At 48.1% G+C, this 17500-nt stretch overlaps 3 protein-coding genes across 3 annotated transcripts in view; 1 reads left to right on the plus strand and 2 right to left on the minus strand.

The window, feature by feature from the left end:
- The window catches only part of LOC310642717 (snaclec coagulation factor IX-binding protein subunit A-like), a gene marked incomplete at its 5' end in the record, with an annotated part of 6435 nt that extends 5543 nt beyond the window's left edge, over positions 1–892 (minus strand). Inside the window, one exon of the mRNA XM_083366604.1 lies at positions 808–892. Within this exon, the coding sequence (XP_083222730.1) occupies positions 808–892 (85 nt within the window). The remainder of the gene's footprint in view (positions 1–807) is intronic.
- SHANK3 (SH3 and multiple ankyrin repeat domains 3) overlaps positions 1–17500 on the plus strand; it is a gene marked incomplete at both ends in the record, with an annotated part of 484200 nt that overhangs the window by 106907 nt on the left and 359793 nt on the right. The window lies entirely within an intron of this gene.
- Positions 11387–17500, minus strand: part of NME6 (NME/NM23 nucleoside diphosphate kinase 6) — a 14359-nt gene continuing 8245 nt past the window's right edge. Inside the window, exons 4-5 of the mRNA XM_083366161.1 lie at positions 13693–13853; positions 11387–12018 (exon numbers count right to left, since the gene is read on the minus strand). Of these exons, the coding sequence (XP_083222287.1) occupies positions 11873–12018; positions 13693–13853 (307 nt within the window). The 3' untranslated portion in view covers positions 11387–11872. The remainder of the gene's footprint in view (positions 12019–13692; positions 13854–17500) is intronic.

Consider the following 17500-nt stretch of genomic DNA (forward strand, 5'->3'; position numbering starts at 1 on the left):
CTCTAAAGTTCAGTTTTCTTGCTGGTTTTACAAGTTAATGGTTTTTGCGATTATTATTATTTTTTACGGTAAATAGATAGTAGGTCAAATTAGCTGGCCAAAGAGGGTTGTAGAAGTTTATAAAGTGTAAAGCTGTTTTGCAAGGGAGGGGAATTATTGTTTAAACATATTTATCAGTCTTCAACTAGGGGAGACAGTTTATGCGTAGGCTTTTAATTATTATTTTTTATGCATATTTTCTTTGAATCCTGTCCAGTTTTGCTTTGTTTTTGTTTTCTATTGAAGTTTGCATTTTAACTTTGGAGTAAAATTTTAAAAAAATAATTAGAAAAAAGGAAATTGCAAAGTCTTGGGTTGTTTTCTGGACTGAATTTATCCTAGAATTTCCTCCTTTGATATGAACTCTCATAAAATGACGATATGACCTCTCCTAGTAACTATGATTATTATCTATGACCTATTATATGTACACTGTGAGCTTCTGCACCGGAGATAACTTCCTTGTGTGTCCGATCACACTTGGCCGACAAAGAATTCCATTCCATTCCATTCTGTAATAATAACCATATCCTAGATTGGAGCCAAACAACCAAGAACAGCCTGTCATAAAATAATAAAACCACATAACCATCTCGGTGTCTAAATCCAACCAGGATGTGCTTTTTACAATGTTTTAAACTTTTTATGGCGTTTTTATGACTACGCATCTCTCTGTGTATACATGCGTGCGTGCCTTCGCTTTATCCCATTAAGGCATCTGCTTGACCACGATGAGCATACGTGGGCTGCAGAAGTGATGGGTCTGACCTGACATCAGGATCTTCTTAGGCACCACTTTATAATGGCTTGGTAAGACCACGCTGGGAATGTTGCATCCAGTTTTGGTTGCCATGATATAAAAAAGATCTTGAGACTCTGGAAAGAGAGCAGAGCAGAGCAACAAAGAGGATGAGGGGCAGAAGGCTGAAACATACGAAGCGCAGATGCAGGAACGGGGTATGGTCAGTCTAGAGAAAAGAAGGATTAGGGGGGACATGATAGCAGTCTTCCAGTATTTGAGGCGCTGCCACAAAGAGGAGGGGCTCAACTTATTTTCCAAAGGACCAGAAGACAAGAAACAATGGATGGAAACTAATCAAGGAGAGAAGCAACCTAGACCAGGTCCAGGTTGACTCAGCCTTCCATCCTTCCGAGGTGGGTAAAATGAGGACCCAGATTGTTGGGGGCAAAAGGCTGAGTCTGTACACCGCTTAGGGAGGGCTATAAAGCACTATGAAGTCTAAGCGTTGTCGTTACTTCTATGCAGGAGCATCTTTCCTATAAATATTACCGGTCTCTATATCTCAAATTGTAGCTACCACAAGTGCCGTTTCTAGGCTCTTGAGTAAACTTTTTTTACTCTTCAAGAAGCATGTCCACCGTAACTCTTATGCAATCCTGGCTCAGATCAGACCAGAATTTTCTTCTAACGTGACATTCAAAAAGACTACTAAATAATTTTTTTATTCCTATTGGGAAGTATAGCTGGACTTTGATTTAATGTATGGGCCTCACCCACCTGCCCCCAGGAGACTCATGCCTTCTAAATGGCTCCCAGTTTCTTTCCAGGTGCAATTCAAGGACTAATTATCATTTTTTTAAAAATCTTACCTGACAAAAGTCCAGGTTATTTGCAGGACTGACTTTTCCTGAAGGTGTCAGTCCACTCAACCAGGTCATAGTAAAAAAGGTAAAGCACATGCGTGCTAGTCGTTTCCGACTCTAGGGGCCGGTGCTCATCTCCGTTTCAAAGCCGAAGAGCCAGCGCTTGTCTGAGGACGTCTCCGTGGTCATGTGGCCGGCATGACTAGACGCCAAAGGCACACGGAACGCCGTTACCTTCCCACCGGAGTGGTCCCTATTTTTCTACTTGCGTTTTTACGTGCTTTCGAACTGCTAGGTTGGCAGAAGCTGGACACAAAACAGGTCCTGTCTCTTAAACAGGGTCATCTAGCAGGGCCTAGGAAGCACACCTTTTCCATAGCAACTTCTGCCTTGTGGGGCACCCTTCCTCCAGGTTCTGGCAGACCCCTCCCCTCTTAACCTTCTGCAAAGCCATAAAAGGCTGGCGGTTGCCCCAGCATTGCCCCAAAGATGGTATGAAGCTTGAGACCTGAACAGCTACATAGATCAAAGGTCACTGGTGAAGAAGCGACATTTGGGGTTTTACTTAGTTGTTCATTGTTGTGAGTTATTCAGAGTTGCGTTTCATGATGAGCGCCCATGCCACTTAAATAGCTAACTCTTGTTCCCACACACATACATACCCCTGACACTGAACGTATTACTTCCATGGTCAAATGCATAGAAGACAAAGCTAAGTCCTTCAAAACTTTAGGGGAAGTAACTATGGGTTGGGAAGGGGCCCCTGCTGTATTTATGCAACTGATAACCCAAGTGCTCCATGAAATAATAATAATAATAATAATAATAATAATAATAATAATAATAATAATAATAATAATGATGATGATGATGATGATGGAAGGGACCTTGGAGGTCATCTAGCCCAACCCCCTGCTCAGGCAGGAAACTCTATACCATTTCAGACAAGTGGCTGTCCAGTCTCTTCTTAAAAACTCCCGGTGTTGGAGCATTCACAGCTTCTGGAGGCAGGTGGTTCCACGGGTTAATTGTTCTCACTGTCAGGAAGCTTTTCCTTAGTTCCAGGTTGCTTCTCTCCATGATGAGTTTCCATCCGTTGCTTCTTGTCCTACCTTTGGGCGCTTTGGAAAATAGCTTGGCTCCCTCTTCTTGACTCCCTCTTCTTATCTCAGGCAGCTCCTGAGATATTGGAAGACAGCTATCATGTCCCCCCTCATCCTTCTCTTCGTTAAACTAGACATACCCAATTCCAGCAACCTCCAGTCCCCTAATCATCTTTGTTGCTCTTCTCTGCACTCTTTCCAGAGTCTCAACATCTTTTTTACATTGTGGTGACCAAAACTGGATGCAGGATTCCAAGTGTAATCCATCTGGTCCTGCTGATTTGAACTCGTCTAAGCTGGACAGGTGCTCACTTGCCTATCTATTTTCTTGCCTATCTTTACTTGTGTTTCTATTCTGTTTTTATGGCACCAGGATGCCTGGTTCAAAGATAATAGGTCTATATTGACTTTAAGAGGGGGATTAGCTTGTAAATGCTCTAAGTTATACCTCCCAGAAAGCCTCAGACTCCAGATGTTGCAACGGAGTCATGACGCTAAGCAAGCAGGTCACTTTGGATTTTTAAAAACATTGCATCTAGTGCAGAGGCAATTCTGGTGGTCAAAAATGAAAAAAAGACATAGAGAGTTATGTAAAAAGTTGTGCCACTTGTGCTATCGTGAAGAAGTGTCCTGGAAAAATCCCAGGTTTATTACAGCAAGTGGCCAACACCTCTCAGCCTTGGGAGGAGATAGTCATGGATTTTACAGTAGAATTACCTGGGAGCAAGGGAAACACTGTGATATGGACTGTGATAGATTTATTTTCCAAACAGGCACCTTTCATCGCTTGCTTGGGACTTCCTTCTGCCCAGAAATGAACCAAACTGTTTTTGCAGTACATATACCAGCTCCATGGTGCCCCAAAGTGGATTATCTCTGACAGAGGGGTGCAGTTTACTGCAAAATTTTGGAGGGAGTTTGTTAAACTGATGGGGTCCTCCCAGGGGCCTTCACCTGCTTTTCATCCAAATACTTATGGTGCCACCAAAAAAGCTAACGCAATAGCGGGACAGCATTTCAGATGGTATGTGAATTGCCAGCAGTCGAATTGGGCTGACCTTTTACCTTTTGCAGAGGGAGCCTACAGTAATAGTGTGCACAGTAATACTGGTCTCACCCCATGCAAAATAGTGATGGGTAGAGATTTTGTGCCCATGCCTGAGTTCCCACAGGAGCCACCAACTCCCCAGACCTTGGACCGATGGGTGACATCTTTCCATGGGGTTTGGGTGAACGTGAAGAAAGGATTGGCTAAGGTTTACAAGGAACAAGCAGACAAACCCTTTTTATGTCGGACAATTAGTTTATCTTTCAGTGAAATATCTACGGTTAAAATTTCCCAGCAAGAAACTGGGTCCGAAGTTCCCTGGCCCCATTAACAGGATCATAAACCCTGTGTCGGTGGAATTAAAACTTCCGCGATTGTTGGGGAAAGTCCATCCTGTGTTTAATTGCAGTCTTTTAAAACCGGTGTCCGAATCCACCTTAAGACCTATTCCAAAAGAGCCGCCTGGTCCAGGGGTACTGGAGGGAAGAGACCCATTATGAGATCAAACCTATTCTGGACTCTTGCTTACACAAGGCAAAAGTGGGATATCTTGTCCCCTTTCAGAGGCTACGTGGGTGAAATTGTACCAATGTGAAGGCAGATAGGCCTTCGCAAGAGCCTTGGTGGCGCAGTGGGCTAATGCCTCCTTAAGTAACCCCAGCTGCCTGCAATTAGTGCAGGTTCGCCTCCCACCAGGCTCAAGGTTGACTCAGCCTTCCATCCTTCCCAGGTAGGTAAAATGAGGACCCAGATTGTTGGGGGCAATAAGCTGACTTTGTAATAATGCTGCGGGGGGGGGAAGCTCTAATAAGCAGGTATATACATAGAATGAAGGCTATTGCTAAGCACATTGTGCTTTAGATTGTAAGCCGCCCTGAGTCTTCGGAGAAGGGCGGGATATATTTTTTCTTTCTGAAGAGGAGCTGACCATCAACTTTAGAATGAGCATGGCTGCAGCCATCTTTCTTGTCCTTCTCCTTCCTAGTTGCCGCATGGCATGGAGGGAGGGGGTTTGCCAGGTGTTGCGCTAAACAAAACAGACTTTCTCTCTCGTGGGAACCAAGGTCATCGGCTGTTCCCGAGACTGCAGGCTCGGTGCTTCATGCAAAACCCGCCAACAAGCTGAATGGGAAATGTAGTTGTTGGCATAGCAATAAAGGTGGGATTTCTTAACTTTGTACTGGGGAATCATTATGCATCTCTTCAGACTTGGTTTCACTTTTGAAGTGCCGATACTCTGTATCAATAAACACATTCTTTGAGGAATTTGCAAGCCTCGGAGTTCTGCTCTATTTGTCTCTGTCGATCGAATCCATGACACACAGGGCATAAACAGGCCCTAGTTCAAGGGTAGGCAACCTTGGCTCTTTTATGACTCGTGGACTTCAACTCCCAGAATTCCTGAGCCAGCATGGGAAAACTGTGGCCCCCTCATGACTCGTGGACTTCAACTCCCAGAATTCCTGAGCCAGCATGGGAGAACTATGGCCCCTTCGTGACTTGTGGACTTCAACTCCCAGAATTCCTCAGCCAGCATGGGGGAACTATGGCCCCTTTATGACTTGTGGACTTCAACTCCCAGAATTCCTGAGCCAGCATGGGAGAACTATGGCCCCCTCATGACTTGTGGACTTCAACTCCCAGAATTCCTGAGCCAGCATGGGGGAACTATGGCCCCCTCATGACTCGTGAACTTCAACTCCCAGAATTCCTGAGCCAGCATGGGGGAACTATGGCCCCCTCATGACTCGTGGACTTCAACTCCCAGAATTCCTGAGCCAGCCTGGCTCAGCATGGAAACCTCTCCCTTTCCCCTCAGCATGGCTGGCTCAGGAATTCTGGGAGTTGAAGTCCACGAGTCATAAAAGAGCCAAGGTTGCCTACCCCTTCCCTAGTTGTTCATCTCTGTTCTATGCTGTTGGGTTTCATTCAGTTCTTACCTTGCTAAGCCAGGAGACCTTAGTCCTCATAGCTGAGTTAAAATATGTTCATCTTCAGGGAATACTTGTTACTAATTAGCCAGTTAGTGTCAAGAAGGCTTAATTGGCAAAGTTGATCAGGAAGTTTTCCAGCTCTGCTTCTTCGTCGGAGACTTCTGCTGGCACCTTGAAAGAGCCGCCCAGGGAGGCTGCTAATGGGGTGGAATTGGCAGGGGGGAGACGGCACTGTCAACCAGGTTGTTTTTCTGGAAGGATTAAACAAGGTGCAGAGGGAGTTGTTAACTTTCTTGTCACAATCACAGCCCTCAGCTCTCCGGGGCTTCTTCTTCCTGGGGGAGATGCCATCCACTTCATTCTTCTCTTATTTGAACATGAAGTTTCTTTTTAAAAAAAAAGAAGGGACAAACTTGGGCATTCTCCTGACCAACTTCTTCACCTGGCCCCAAAGTGTATCTGTTTCCTAATACACAAAGCTGCAGTTCATTTGCTTTTTGATCTTTGACCACGTAGGTTATTTTAAGAGTCGGCCTTTGGAACCAAAAGCCAGCCTCTCTCTTTTTCTTTCTTTTTCTTTCTCTTTCTTTCTTTCTTTCTTTCTTTCTTTCTTTCTTTCTTTCTTTCTTTCTTTCTTTCTTTTCTCTCTCTCTCTCTTTCTTTCTTTCTTTTTCTTTCTTTCTCTTTCTTTCTTTCTTTCTTTCTTTTCTTCCTTCCTTCCTTCCTTCCTTCCTTCCTTCCTTCTTTCTTTCTTTCTTTCTTTCTTTCTTTCTTTCTTTCTTTCTTTCTTTCTTTCTTTCTTTCTCTTTCTTTCTTCTTTTTTCCTCCCTCCCTGCCTGCCTGGCTAAACTTCCTTTCCATCTGCCCATTTTTTTCATAAGCAGAGATATTTTAGTGAAGATTGATGGGCACAACTTCGGGAAAATTGCATGGCAACAAGACTTCTATATGCTCATTGTTGGGAGAATGTGGCGATAGGCAGAATGGAAGTGTGCTTGTTGAAGTTGGTGGAGCTGGCTGGGATGGCAAAACTGTCAGCTCTGATTAGAGAAAAGAGACGGGCCGAATTTAATACCAGTTGGAAGCTCCATCTGAAGTTTGTTCAGGAAACAGAAATCCTGAGAAAACGGATTTGGCACCAGGGACCCCCACACAGACTCCACCCTGAGCTACAAATATTCTCCTACAGATAGCCGAGGGGGCAGACACTATGAATTCCCACCAGTGGCCAGAAAGGGCTACACAGAAGACAGGCCTGAGGCACCGATCACGGCAGCACAAAACAGGCACCGGGCACCAGACCCACAGAAGCAGGGGTCTCCCACACCAGACAGGATCCAAGGGGCAGACGACGTAAGGAGGCTTCAGACACTCCAACACAGACAGGCAAGGTGCAAGATGCAGGCAGGAATAGCACATCCAAGCAGAACCAAGTAGAGAAGCATCTGCACAGAGCATGGGCTAGACCAGGGGTAGGGAACCTTGGCTCTTTTATGACTCGTGGACTTTAACTCCTGAGCCAGCCAGGAATTCTGGGAGTTGAAGTCCACGAGTCATAAAAGAGCCAAGGTTGCCTACCCCTGGGCTACACCCTCCTAAATCCAGGTGGGAGATCCTATAAAAGGTCATGGAGAACAAGTTGAGATCCTGTGAGCCAGACAGAGAAGCAGGGACTGGCCAATCAAGCAGACATTGCAGTAGTAGAGACGACCAAAACACAACGATGGTGATAGATGCAGTGGTGCCAGGTGACAGCAGCATCAAGGTGGAGCTGGACAAGCATTGGAGCCTGAAGGGGAAACCGGAGAGGATGAGGAAAGTCAAGGCCAAATTGGATCCAGTGTGGTAAGAGCACTCGGGGCTGTGACTGTTCCAGAAGAGGTTTTCGAACAGATCCCAGGAATGACATACGACTCTGTGTCCAGGACGGTGCAGTGCCAGGAACAACTTAAGATCCTGACCAGAACCCTCAAACTCCCAGGAGAGGACTCAGGATTGACAAAGACAGACTCCCCATCAATGGGAGAAGGATTTAAAAAAAACAACAACATGGAATTCTGTGCATCGTTTTTATATAGATAATCTCCAACGCGGTAGAATGGGACCGCTCGACACAGCCAATTCAGCACGGCCAATTCGCTGTAGGACAACTCACCAGGGACAGTTCAACAATTCAATTATTCCAAGTAATTTAAAAAAATATTTTAAAAGAATTACACCAGGGCTCTTCAAACTTGGCAACCTTAGGACTTGTGGCTGGCTGAGGAATTTTGGGAGTTGAAGTCCACAAGTTGCCAAGTTTGAAGAGCCCTGGTGTAATTCTTCTCCCGTGATGAGTTGTCCCACAGTACATTGGCCGTGAGATGTTCCTTTCCCTGACACCCCACACCCGGGTCACTGGTCCATTTCACTGCCTGGATTCGTGTATTTTGCTTCATTAAGCTTTGTTGAAGAATCTGTAGTGGTCTGGTCTGCCCAGAATGCTCAACCCTGATTTTTCATGGATTGTTATGGTTCCATCTTGCAAGGTAAAAAGGTAAAGGTTCCCCCACACATGCGTGCTAGTCGTTTCCGACTCTAGGGGCCGGTGCTCATCTCCATTTCAAAGCCGAAGAGCCAGCGCTTGTCCGAGGACGTCTCCGTGGTCATGTGGCCCGCATGACTAGACGCCAAAGGCGCACGGAACGCTGTTACCTTGCAAACCAGGCTTCAATTTCAGACCCGCGCAGTCCACAATGTGTCCAGCCCAACGTGGGTCACGTATTCTTCGCCTTAAAGCCCACCCATTTGGCTTCCCACATCCTTTCGCCAAGTTGCCTTGATCTCCTTTATAAACCGGTGTCATCTACCACAACTGCAAATTAACTACAATTTATAATAGAAATTACATGGTGTAAAGATGGGAAGCTGCAATCTTATAATTAAAAATGGTAGTCATAAGAAGTTCCCAACTCTGTTTTTACTTTCAATAATGCTTCCCCGTTGAAGGGTTGAGAAAAATTTATATCTCAATTAGACCTTCCGTAAAATCGTATCGCTTTGGTTAATCTAACCCAGGAGCACCATTTTCCCTTCCTTCAGCTTGGAAGCGGCTTTGATTCTAAGAAAAAAACCTCCTTCGCACTTTGAGTGTGTTATGTGGTTTTTTAAAAAGATCAAGATGGAGGCTTCAAACATACAGCTGGGGTTAAGGCACCAAGTGAGAGACTGTAAGTTCAAGTCCTGCCATAGCCATGAAAAAGGCAACTGGGTGACTGGGCCAATCACCAGGAGTCGGTGAATTCTAGTCCCGCCTTAGGAATGAAAGCCAACTGGGTGACTTTGGGCCAATCACCAGGAGACAGTGAATTCTAGTCCCGCCTCAGGCATGAAAGCCAACTGGGTGACTTTGGGCCAATCACCAGGAGATGGTGAGTTCTAGTCCCGCCTTAGGAATGAAAGCCAACTGGGTGACTTTGGGCCAATCACCAGGAGATGGTGAGTTCTAGTCCCGCCTTAGGAATGAAAGCCAACTGGGTGACTTTGGGCCAATCACCAGGAGATGGTGAGTTCTAGTCCCGCCTTAGGAATGAAAGCCAACTGGATGACTTTGGGCCAACCACCAGGAGACGGCGAGTTCTAGTCCCGCCTTAGGAAAGAAAGCCAACTGGGTGACTTTGGGCCAATCACCAGGAGACGGCAAGTTCTAGTCCCGCCTCAGGCATGAAAGCCAGCTGGGTGACTTTGGGCCAATCCCCAGGAGACGGCGAGTTCTAGTCCCGCCTTGACAGTTTGCTTATGCTTTGCCACTCACTCAGATTCGGTGCCACTTTTTATCCTATCTAGCAAATTTATTTATTTTTATTTTATTAAGAAAATTTATGCGGCTGCCCAACTGACCAACAGTGACTCCGAGCGGTATACAGAAATAAAACCCCAATAAACTCTAAACCACCCCACCCTGGCAGGAATAATTTACCAATAAGCTAAATAAGTTTGGAGAATTTGTACCCAAAATAGGGATTACAGTAATTTATACTTTTTTAAAAAAAATCCTTGTTAATTGTTCCTTAACATGGATTCTAGGCGAGCATATTTCACCTTTCATTCCTGGGGAAGATCCAGCAGGCCAGGCCGGGTTGAAGGCCAGGCTAGAGTGGGTGTCATCCTTCCACTGAACAAGGATGTATTTAACCATCAGGTCTAAAAAGCAGCAGAGTCCATCCAATTGGCAATAAAAAAATCCCATAAATGGTAATTTTCCTGTTGGTTTTGAGGGTGCAAATCCTGTATTGCCTCCCCAGCTGGTAACAGAGTAGAGTAGAGCAGAGCAGAGCAGAGCTGAAAGGGACCCTGGAGGTCTTGTAGTCCAGCCCCCTGCTCGAGCAGGACAACCTACACCATCTCAGAAAAAGTGACTGTCCAGTCTCTTCTTAATAATACTTAATACTTGCTGTCTCAGTGGAAGGAATGCCAAGATGGAGGAGGTGAACCCTTCCTTGATGTTTGCTCACTTTTTGGAAAAGAAAAAAGCAACTTTCTTGGGTTCAGCACTTTAGGAAGGAAGATATACGACCAGGTCAAAGGCCAAACTCCCCAAAGGAGGAGATGATGCTTGGAGGATCACAAGGGACCTTTTGGAGTCCTTTGCTGGGCACCCCAGAGTCTAAGGCAGGGCTGTCCTACCTTGTCAAGTTTTAAGACTTGTGGCCTTCAACTCCCAGAATTCCCCAGCCAGCAAATTCTGGGAGTTGGAGTCCACAAGTCTGAAAGTTTGACAAGATTGGACACCCTGATCTTCAGGCACCTGCACGGGATCCAGATGCCTACAAATGTTTGGTAGCCTCCATGCTTCTGTTCCCCGTGGACGAGTTGCATGAAGTATAACATGGGTGCTGAGGCTGAGAGAGGGGCATACAGGAGGGTGAGGAGCCCCTCACTGTCCAGCTCCACAGCCCTTTCAGACCCCTTCCCAAACCAAGACTGACCATCCAGTTGTGAACCACAAAGGGTTCCCACCACAAAGTTGACCATTAAGAGAAGGAGCACCTTTTTTCCCAACGGTCTAGGAGTCCTACACAGACAAACCAGGATGGGTTTGCCCAACGTGCAAGCCAAGAGAAAAATTCAGGCTTGTGCGTCCTGCAATTGGAGGGGGGGGGCTCGATTTTTCGATCCAGCTTGAGACAGCCTAGAGCAGGCTTGACCCCAGAAAAGGCCATCTGTTGTGATTCCATGCCAGCCTGTGATCCCGGCACTTGAGTCTGGGTAAGTCGGAGGGAGGCTCTGATGAGCTGCAGGACTTACAAACTAATGGAGAGGCTGGTCCTTCCACGTGTGCTCAAGCTGAGAGCCAGCTGTGCTGGGAAGCTGAGTTGGACTCTGAGGAAGCACAGCTGGAAGACCTCAGAGATGCTCGTAAACGCAGACGGGTCACAGGAGTAGGACAGAGGGAGGCAATGGGGTACCTCCAGGGGAGAAGGAGAAAGCAGTGAGAAGCCACACCTTGAAGGCTGCGTAACAAAAAGGGAATGTGTGGGCAGGGTCGGTTGCTAGAGGCAACCGTTTGCAAAGAACTTCAGTGTCAAGAGATCATGGTCTGTTTGTTTTGCCTGTGAGTTATTTCCTGTTTGACTCATGCTTTTCCTTTTGGACAAGGTCTCCTTCAGAATCAGGTCTGTCACTCAAATAAAAAGGGTTTATTTTTCCAGCCTGTTAAAAAGAGGGGCTGTCTTTGTGAAGTAACAAGAACGTACATAGGCTGGGACAGAACACTATACTTCTTAAATCTGGCTTGTTTCCAGGATGGTGACCCTCTGTTCTTCTTCAAAGTTCTTCCAGTTCTTCTGAGAAGACCAGTTGGGGGCAGGTCTATTCTGGTTAAGGACGTCATCCTTGGTCCCAGGTGCTTCAAGAGAACCAAGGCAGACTGCTGCCCCCCACCCCAGCCTGGAAACTCTGCCCCCTGCCTGGAACACCCTGGGGAAGGTGAGAATCGGTGAAGGCTGCACAATGGAGGTCTCTGGTCTCTGGCACAGGAAGACGGGCAACCCTCCCCCCGTCTGCTGGGTGCGTCCTGACCACAAAGTTGGCCCGCTGGGATAAAGCTGCAGCTCGTGAGGGCTGCCCACTGGACACGGCAGAAGCCCAGTTCACAGCTCCGTCTAGCTGTCTTTCAGGTTGCAACCCAGGACCAGGTGAGGACCACCCGTTTCTCTGCAAAGCTGTGGCTCCTCACGCTGGTACCACTCCTCTTCGTTGAAATCCGGGAAGAAGAAGGCAATTTCCTTGCTGGCTGAGGCTGCAGAGTCTGGGGAGGAGGAAGAAGAGAATAACCGAACGATAAAATAACAGGGCAGGAAGGGACCTTGGAGGTCTTCTAGTCCAGCCCCCTGCTCAGGCAGGAAACCCTGTACCGTTTCAGACAAATGGCTGCCCAGGGGGTTGGACTAGAAGACCTCCAAGACCCCTTCCAGCTCTATCCTGATTGATTTCTTCTTAAAATCCTCCAGTGATGGAGCACCCACAACTTCTGGAGGCAGGCCCTTCCGCGGGTTGATTGTTCTCGCTGTCAGGAAACTTATTCCTTGCTAAATGAATCCGCCTTCCCCCTTGACTTAGCTCAGACATGTCAAACACAAGGCCCGGGGGCCGGATCCGGCCCGCGAAGTGGTTTCATGTGGCCCCCGAAACCATCCTGGAAACAGTGAGGGAACGGCCCCCGCTGGCTTGGCCCTGGCCCAGAGACCCTTCTCCTGCCAGAGACCCTCAGATCTGTCCCATTCCTGCCCAGGCCCCCATAGGCACCCTTGATGCAAACGATGTAGAGCTGGCCACGCCCATCCAGTAGGCCATACGCACTCTAGCCACACCCACCCAGTAGGCCACGCCCACCCCGGCCACACCCACCCGGCCCCGAGGGCAAGCGCAATGCTGATGCGGCCCTCAATGAAATTGAGTTTGACACCCCTGACTTAGCTGGTCAGAAGGTCAGAAAAGCTGATCACGTGACACCCCCCCAGGACACTGCAACGGTCACAAGTACATGCCAGTTGCCGAGCCTCTGAAATTTGACCACGGGGATGCTGCAACGGTCGTTAAGTCAAGGACCGCCTTTAACATGAATTCCTTCAGATCAGTTTTTTTTTCAACCTGGAAAGTGTGTGGACTTCAACTCCCAGAATCCCCCAGCCAGCTTACTGGTCAAGATCCCTTCCTGTATGTAAATGAAGACTCAATCATCCAGAACAAAAGTCTCAGGTTTACATGTTGCTTTTCATTTGGGGGGGGGAACACACACACACACACACTCTGCATGGCAAGAGTTGGTTCCTTCCAACTCCTCTCTGACAACCCAAAATTTGCGTTTTGACTGAAGACGTTTTCTTTCGACGAGTAACGAAACGTCTCGGTTTTAATAAAAGTTTGTTCCACTTGCCAAGATTTAACCTTTTGGGGTTCCCCCCTCCCCGTAGTTGGGACCCTCACCCGGGCTTTTACGAGTCGGGCTGAAGCGAAGAATCCCGATACCTTCGTTTTTTACCCCAATCCTCACTTCTTATTCTGGAATAAAAAGAATTCAGGATCTTTCACCGTTCTCTCCTTTTAAGGGGAGGAGCACGTTAGCACGCTTTCTTGGTCTGCCGCTGTGCACCGATCTGCACCAATCCTGCCTGCACTGCTGGGGGGCACTGAATTTCCCAAATATCTGGAGAAGACATGCAGGCACCCGAGACCCCCCCCCAATATCTCTAGAACTGGCCCAACAGAATCAATTTTGATTGTTCGCGGGGCGGATTAGGTTGGGCACAAGGGATCCAATCCGTGGCGCTGATTTTCCACATCCAAAGCAGATGGTGACCGTCTCGCCCTTCACCCATCTGGGACCCCCCCAGTTTTGAGCACTTGTTTCGCACGACCTGAAGTGTCCCAGGCCTTCAGGAGCCACCCGTGGAGGCCACGCGAATCCCGCTCTGGGGCTCACCTGAGCCGTGGACGGTGTTCCGGGTGTCGGTGAGGCCCAAAGTCCCACGGATGGATCCCGGGGCGGTGTGGCGGGCACGATACACCTTGGTGGGACCCATCAGGGATCTCCAGCGAGAGACGGCTTCCTCGTGGGCCAGAATATAAACTCTCAGGGGGCCACTGAAAGGGCGAGGAGAGAGAGATCCGTGGGACGCCCTGGTCTCTGCCTATTTCTGGATCCTTGTCCTTCCTTCCCTCTTCTCCTTTCCTTCTTCTCTCTCCCTTCTTTCCTTCCTTCCTTCCATCCCCTCCCCCCCTCCCTCTTCTTTCTCCTTCCTTCATCTCTTTTTTCTTTCCTCCTCCGTTCCTTCCATCTTCCTTCCTTCCTTCCTTTCCTTTCTCCTTCCTTCCTTCCTTCCTCCCTCCTTCCCTCCCTCAGAATCTAGAATCCTTTCGATCTAGAACGACACCCACATTTCCCCACCTGGAACGTCAACAGGGAAAGCGCTTGGACCTAGCCCTGGGCAGCTCCTCAAGCCTCAAACAGTAATTTCCAGCCATGCATGAAACTGGTCGTCTGCTGCCTCCTGGTGGTCAATGCGACTCAACACAACACAACGCACATCTTTTTCATTAGGTTTTCACATCAGTGCAGTCACCACACAGGTGCTTTTGGGAAGGTCTGTCCCGTATCCGATCTTCCAGATACTCCAACCATGCTAACCGAGTGTACACACACACACACACACACACACACGTCCACCCTTCCCAGCATCATAGTCTTCTCTGGACAGCTGGGTTTTTGTTAAGTGTCCAAATTAGGATCATTTTTATACACACACAAACACGCACGTACACACAGGTACAAATATCTTGATAAAGGAGGCAACACTACAGCTAGTAAAACGTTTCCTACAATTTAAATATATACATACATACATACATACATATATATATATATATATATATATATATATATATATATATATATACATACATATATATATATATATATATATATATATATATATATACACATACATATACATATACATATATATACATATACATATACATATAGGATCCACATACAGGCACCCGCGAAAACCTCAGAAAACAAATATCTTACCTCTATGGGGAGGAAATCTACCCGCTAACCAAGACCTACGAAAAACTCGAAGTACGAAGAGCTTCCATTCTGTGTGACCTCACATTCCTACGCAACTGCCGAGATCAAAATTTAATCCCCACATCCTTCCAATTGAAATTCCACTCCAACTCTGCAGCCATCAAACGCATCCTGATAAGAACAGAACTGGCCCTAATCGGAAACGAACTCCACACAAAAAGATTCCTCCTGGACCGAATCAACAGAGACCTCCTCACACTTCACCTCAAACTCAGCAACAAGATCCACCCCACACTTTGGGACTAATTCAAACAAATCGCCGTCTGGAGAGCTGAAACAGAGACTGCCTACAAAACAGACACACACACCAATAAACTCCGAAGACTAAAGGAACGCCAGAAACAAACCCCTCCTCTCCCACAGCAACACATGAAACAAACTGTGCACAACATCTCAGATAGGATTCTCACCAAAGCCGAAACCAACGTCCTGTCTAAAGGATTTAATTTTGCAGTCGCTCCCAAACACATTCCCACGGAAACCATTATATGCGGAGTCGAATCCAGCCTGACCAAAATTAACCCTGATGACGCCAACAAAATCAGACTCGAAGTGACCAACATCCTCTGCACCAGCAAACCACCCAAAAGCAACTTACCCAAAGAGGAACAGACAGCACTACTTAACCTAAAAAATGACACCAGCATAATCATTCTGCCAGCAGACAAAGGCAACGCCACGGTGGTAATGAACTCATCTGACTACCATACCAAATTATCCAACCTACTCCGAGACTCCACATACAAACTCCTCAAGACAGATCCCACCACCTACCTGGAAAAAACCACAAAATCAAAAATAAAAGCCACCCCCATCAGTGAAGAGATCCAGAAAACAATCATTCCCAGAGAAAAATCATCCAGATGTCCTAAGCTCTATGGTCTGCCCAAGATACACAAAGAAGGAAGCCCACTCAGACCCATAGTCAGCTCCATAGGCTCACCTCTACAAAATCTAGCCAAATTTCTTGCCAAACAACTACAGCCTTATGCAAATTCCATCACCTCACACGTACAAAACTCATTCCAATTCATAGAGATCATAAGTACCGTATATACTTGAGTATAAGCCGAATTTTTCAGCCCACTTTTTGGGCTGAAAAATTCCACTTCGGCTTATACTCCAGTCAACAAAAAAACTTACCGAGGACTTGTGTGCGGCCGAGGCTTTGGAGCTTCCGGGATCGCGCTCACCTCTCCCAAGCCGCTGTCCGGAGACCTGCCGAAGTTTGGGGAGGTTTGGGGAGGTGCGCGCGCACCTCCCCAAAACTCCCCAAACGTCGCCGGGTCTCCGTTCCTCCGCCCCCTGCCTGCCTGCTTCTTTCCGCTGTGCAAAGAAGCAGGCAGGCAGGGCACAGAGGAACGGAGACCCGGCGACGTTTGGGGATATTTGGAGAGGCGCCCAAACCTCCCCAAACGTCGCCGGGTCTCCGTTCCTTCGCCCCCTGCCTGCCTGCTTCTTTCCGCTGTGGAAAGAAGCAGGCAGGCAGGGCACAGAGGAACAGAGACCCGGCGACGTTTGGGGATATTTGGGGAGGCGCCCAAACCTCCCCAAACGTCGCCGGGTCTCCGTTCCTCCGCCCCCTGCCTGCCTGCTTCTTTCCGCTGTGGAAAGAAGCAGGCAGGCAGGGCACAGAGGAACGGAGACCCGGCGACGTTTGGGGATATTTGGGGAGGCGCCCAAACCTCCCCAAACGTCGCCGGGTCTCCGTTCCTCCGCCCCCTGCCTGCCTGCTTCTTTCCGCTGTGGAAAGAAGCAGGCAGGCAGGGCACAGAGGAACGGAGACCCGGCGACGTTTGGGGATATTTGGGGAGGCGCCCAAACCTCCCCAAACGTCGCCGGGTCTCCGTTCCTCCGCCCCCTGCCTGCCTGCTTCTTTCCGCTGTGGAAAGAAGCAGGCAGGCAGGGCGCAGAGGAACGGAGACCTGCCGACGTTTGGGGAGGTTTGGGGAGGTGCGCGCGCACCTCCCCAAACCTCCCCAAACTTCGGCAGGTCTCCGGGCGGCGGCTTGGGAGAGGTGCACGCGATCCTGGAAGCACCGAAGCAAGTCCTCGGTAAGCTCTGGGCGGTCACTTGCTTCGCGTCTCCTGAGGGAAGGGGGGGCGACTGGAGCAGGCGTGTTTCCTCGCCTGCTGGGCACCGCGATTTGCCCGGGGAACGCACGGGCCCCGAATAGCAGCGTGGAGCGAGGAAGCGGACAGCCAGGGCTTCCCGGAGAGCCAAGGCCACACAGGGTATTCCTGTGTATTCAGGCTTGCAAAATGGCGGATCGAGCCTCTGCTGGCGGCAGAGGCTTGCAGAACGGCGGATCGGCTTATACTCGAGTCAACAACTTTTTCCAGTTTTTGGGGGTGAAATTTGGGGTCTCGGCTTATACTCGAGTCGGCTTATACTCAAGTATATACGGTAAACTAAACTTACAGCCCTGTGACCTACTTGTGAGCTTCGATGTTGTATCCCTCTTCACCCAAGTGCCAATCAAAGAAGCCTTGACAGCTATCCTAAATAAATACAACCCCCCAAAACACATCCTAGATCTGACCAACCACTGCCTATCTAACACATACTTCATCTACAATGGACAAAGATACAAACAAATGGAAGGAGCACCCATGGGATCACCCCTCTCACCTGTCA

This window comes from Vipera ursinii (assembly GCF_947247035.1).
Source record: "Vipera ursinii genome assembly, chromosome: 6".
NCBI classification, from domain to species: Eukaryota; Metazoa; Chordata; class Lepidosauria; order Squamata; family Viperidae; genus Vipera; species Vipera ursinii.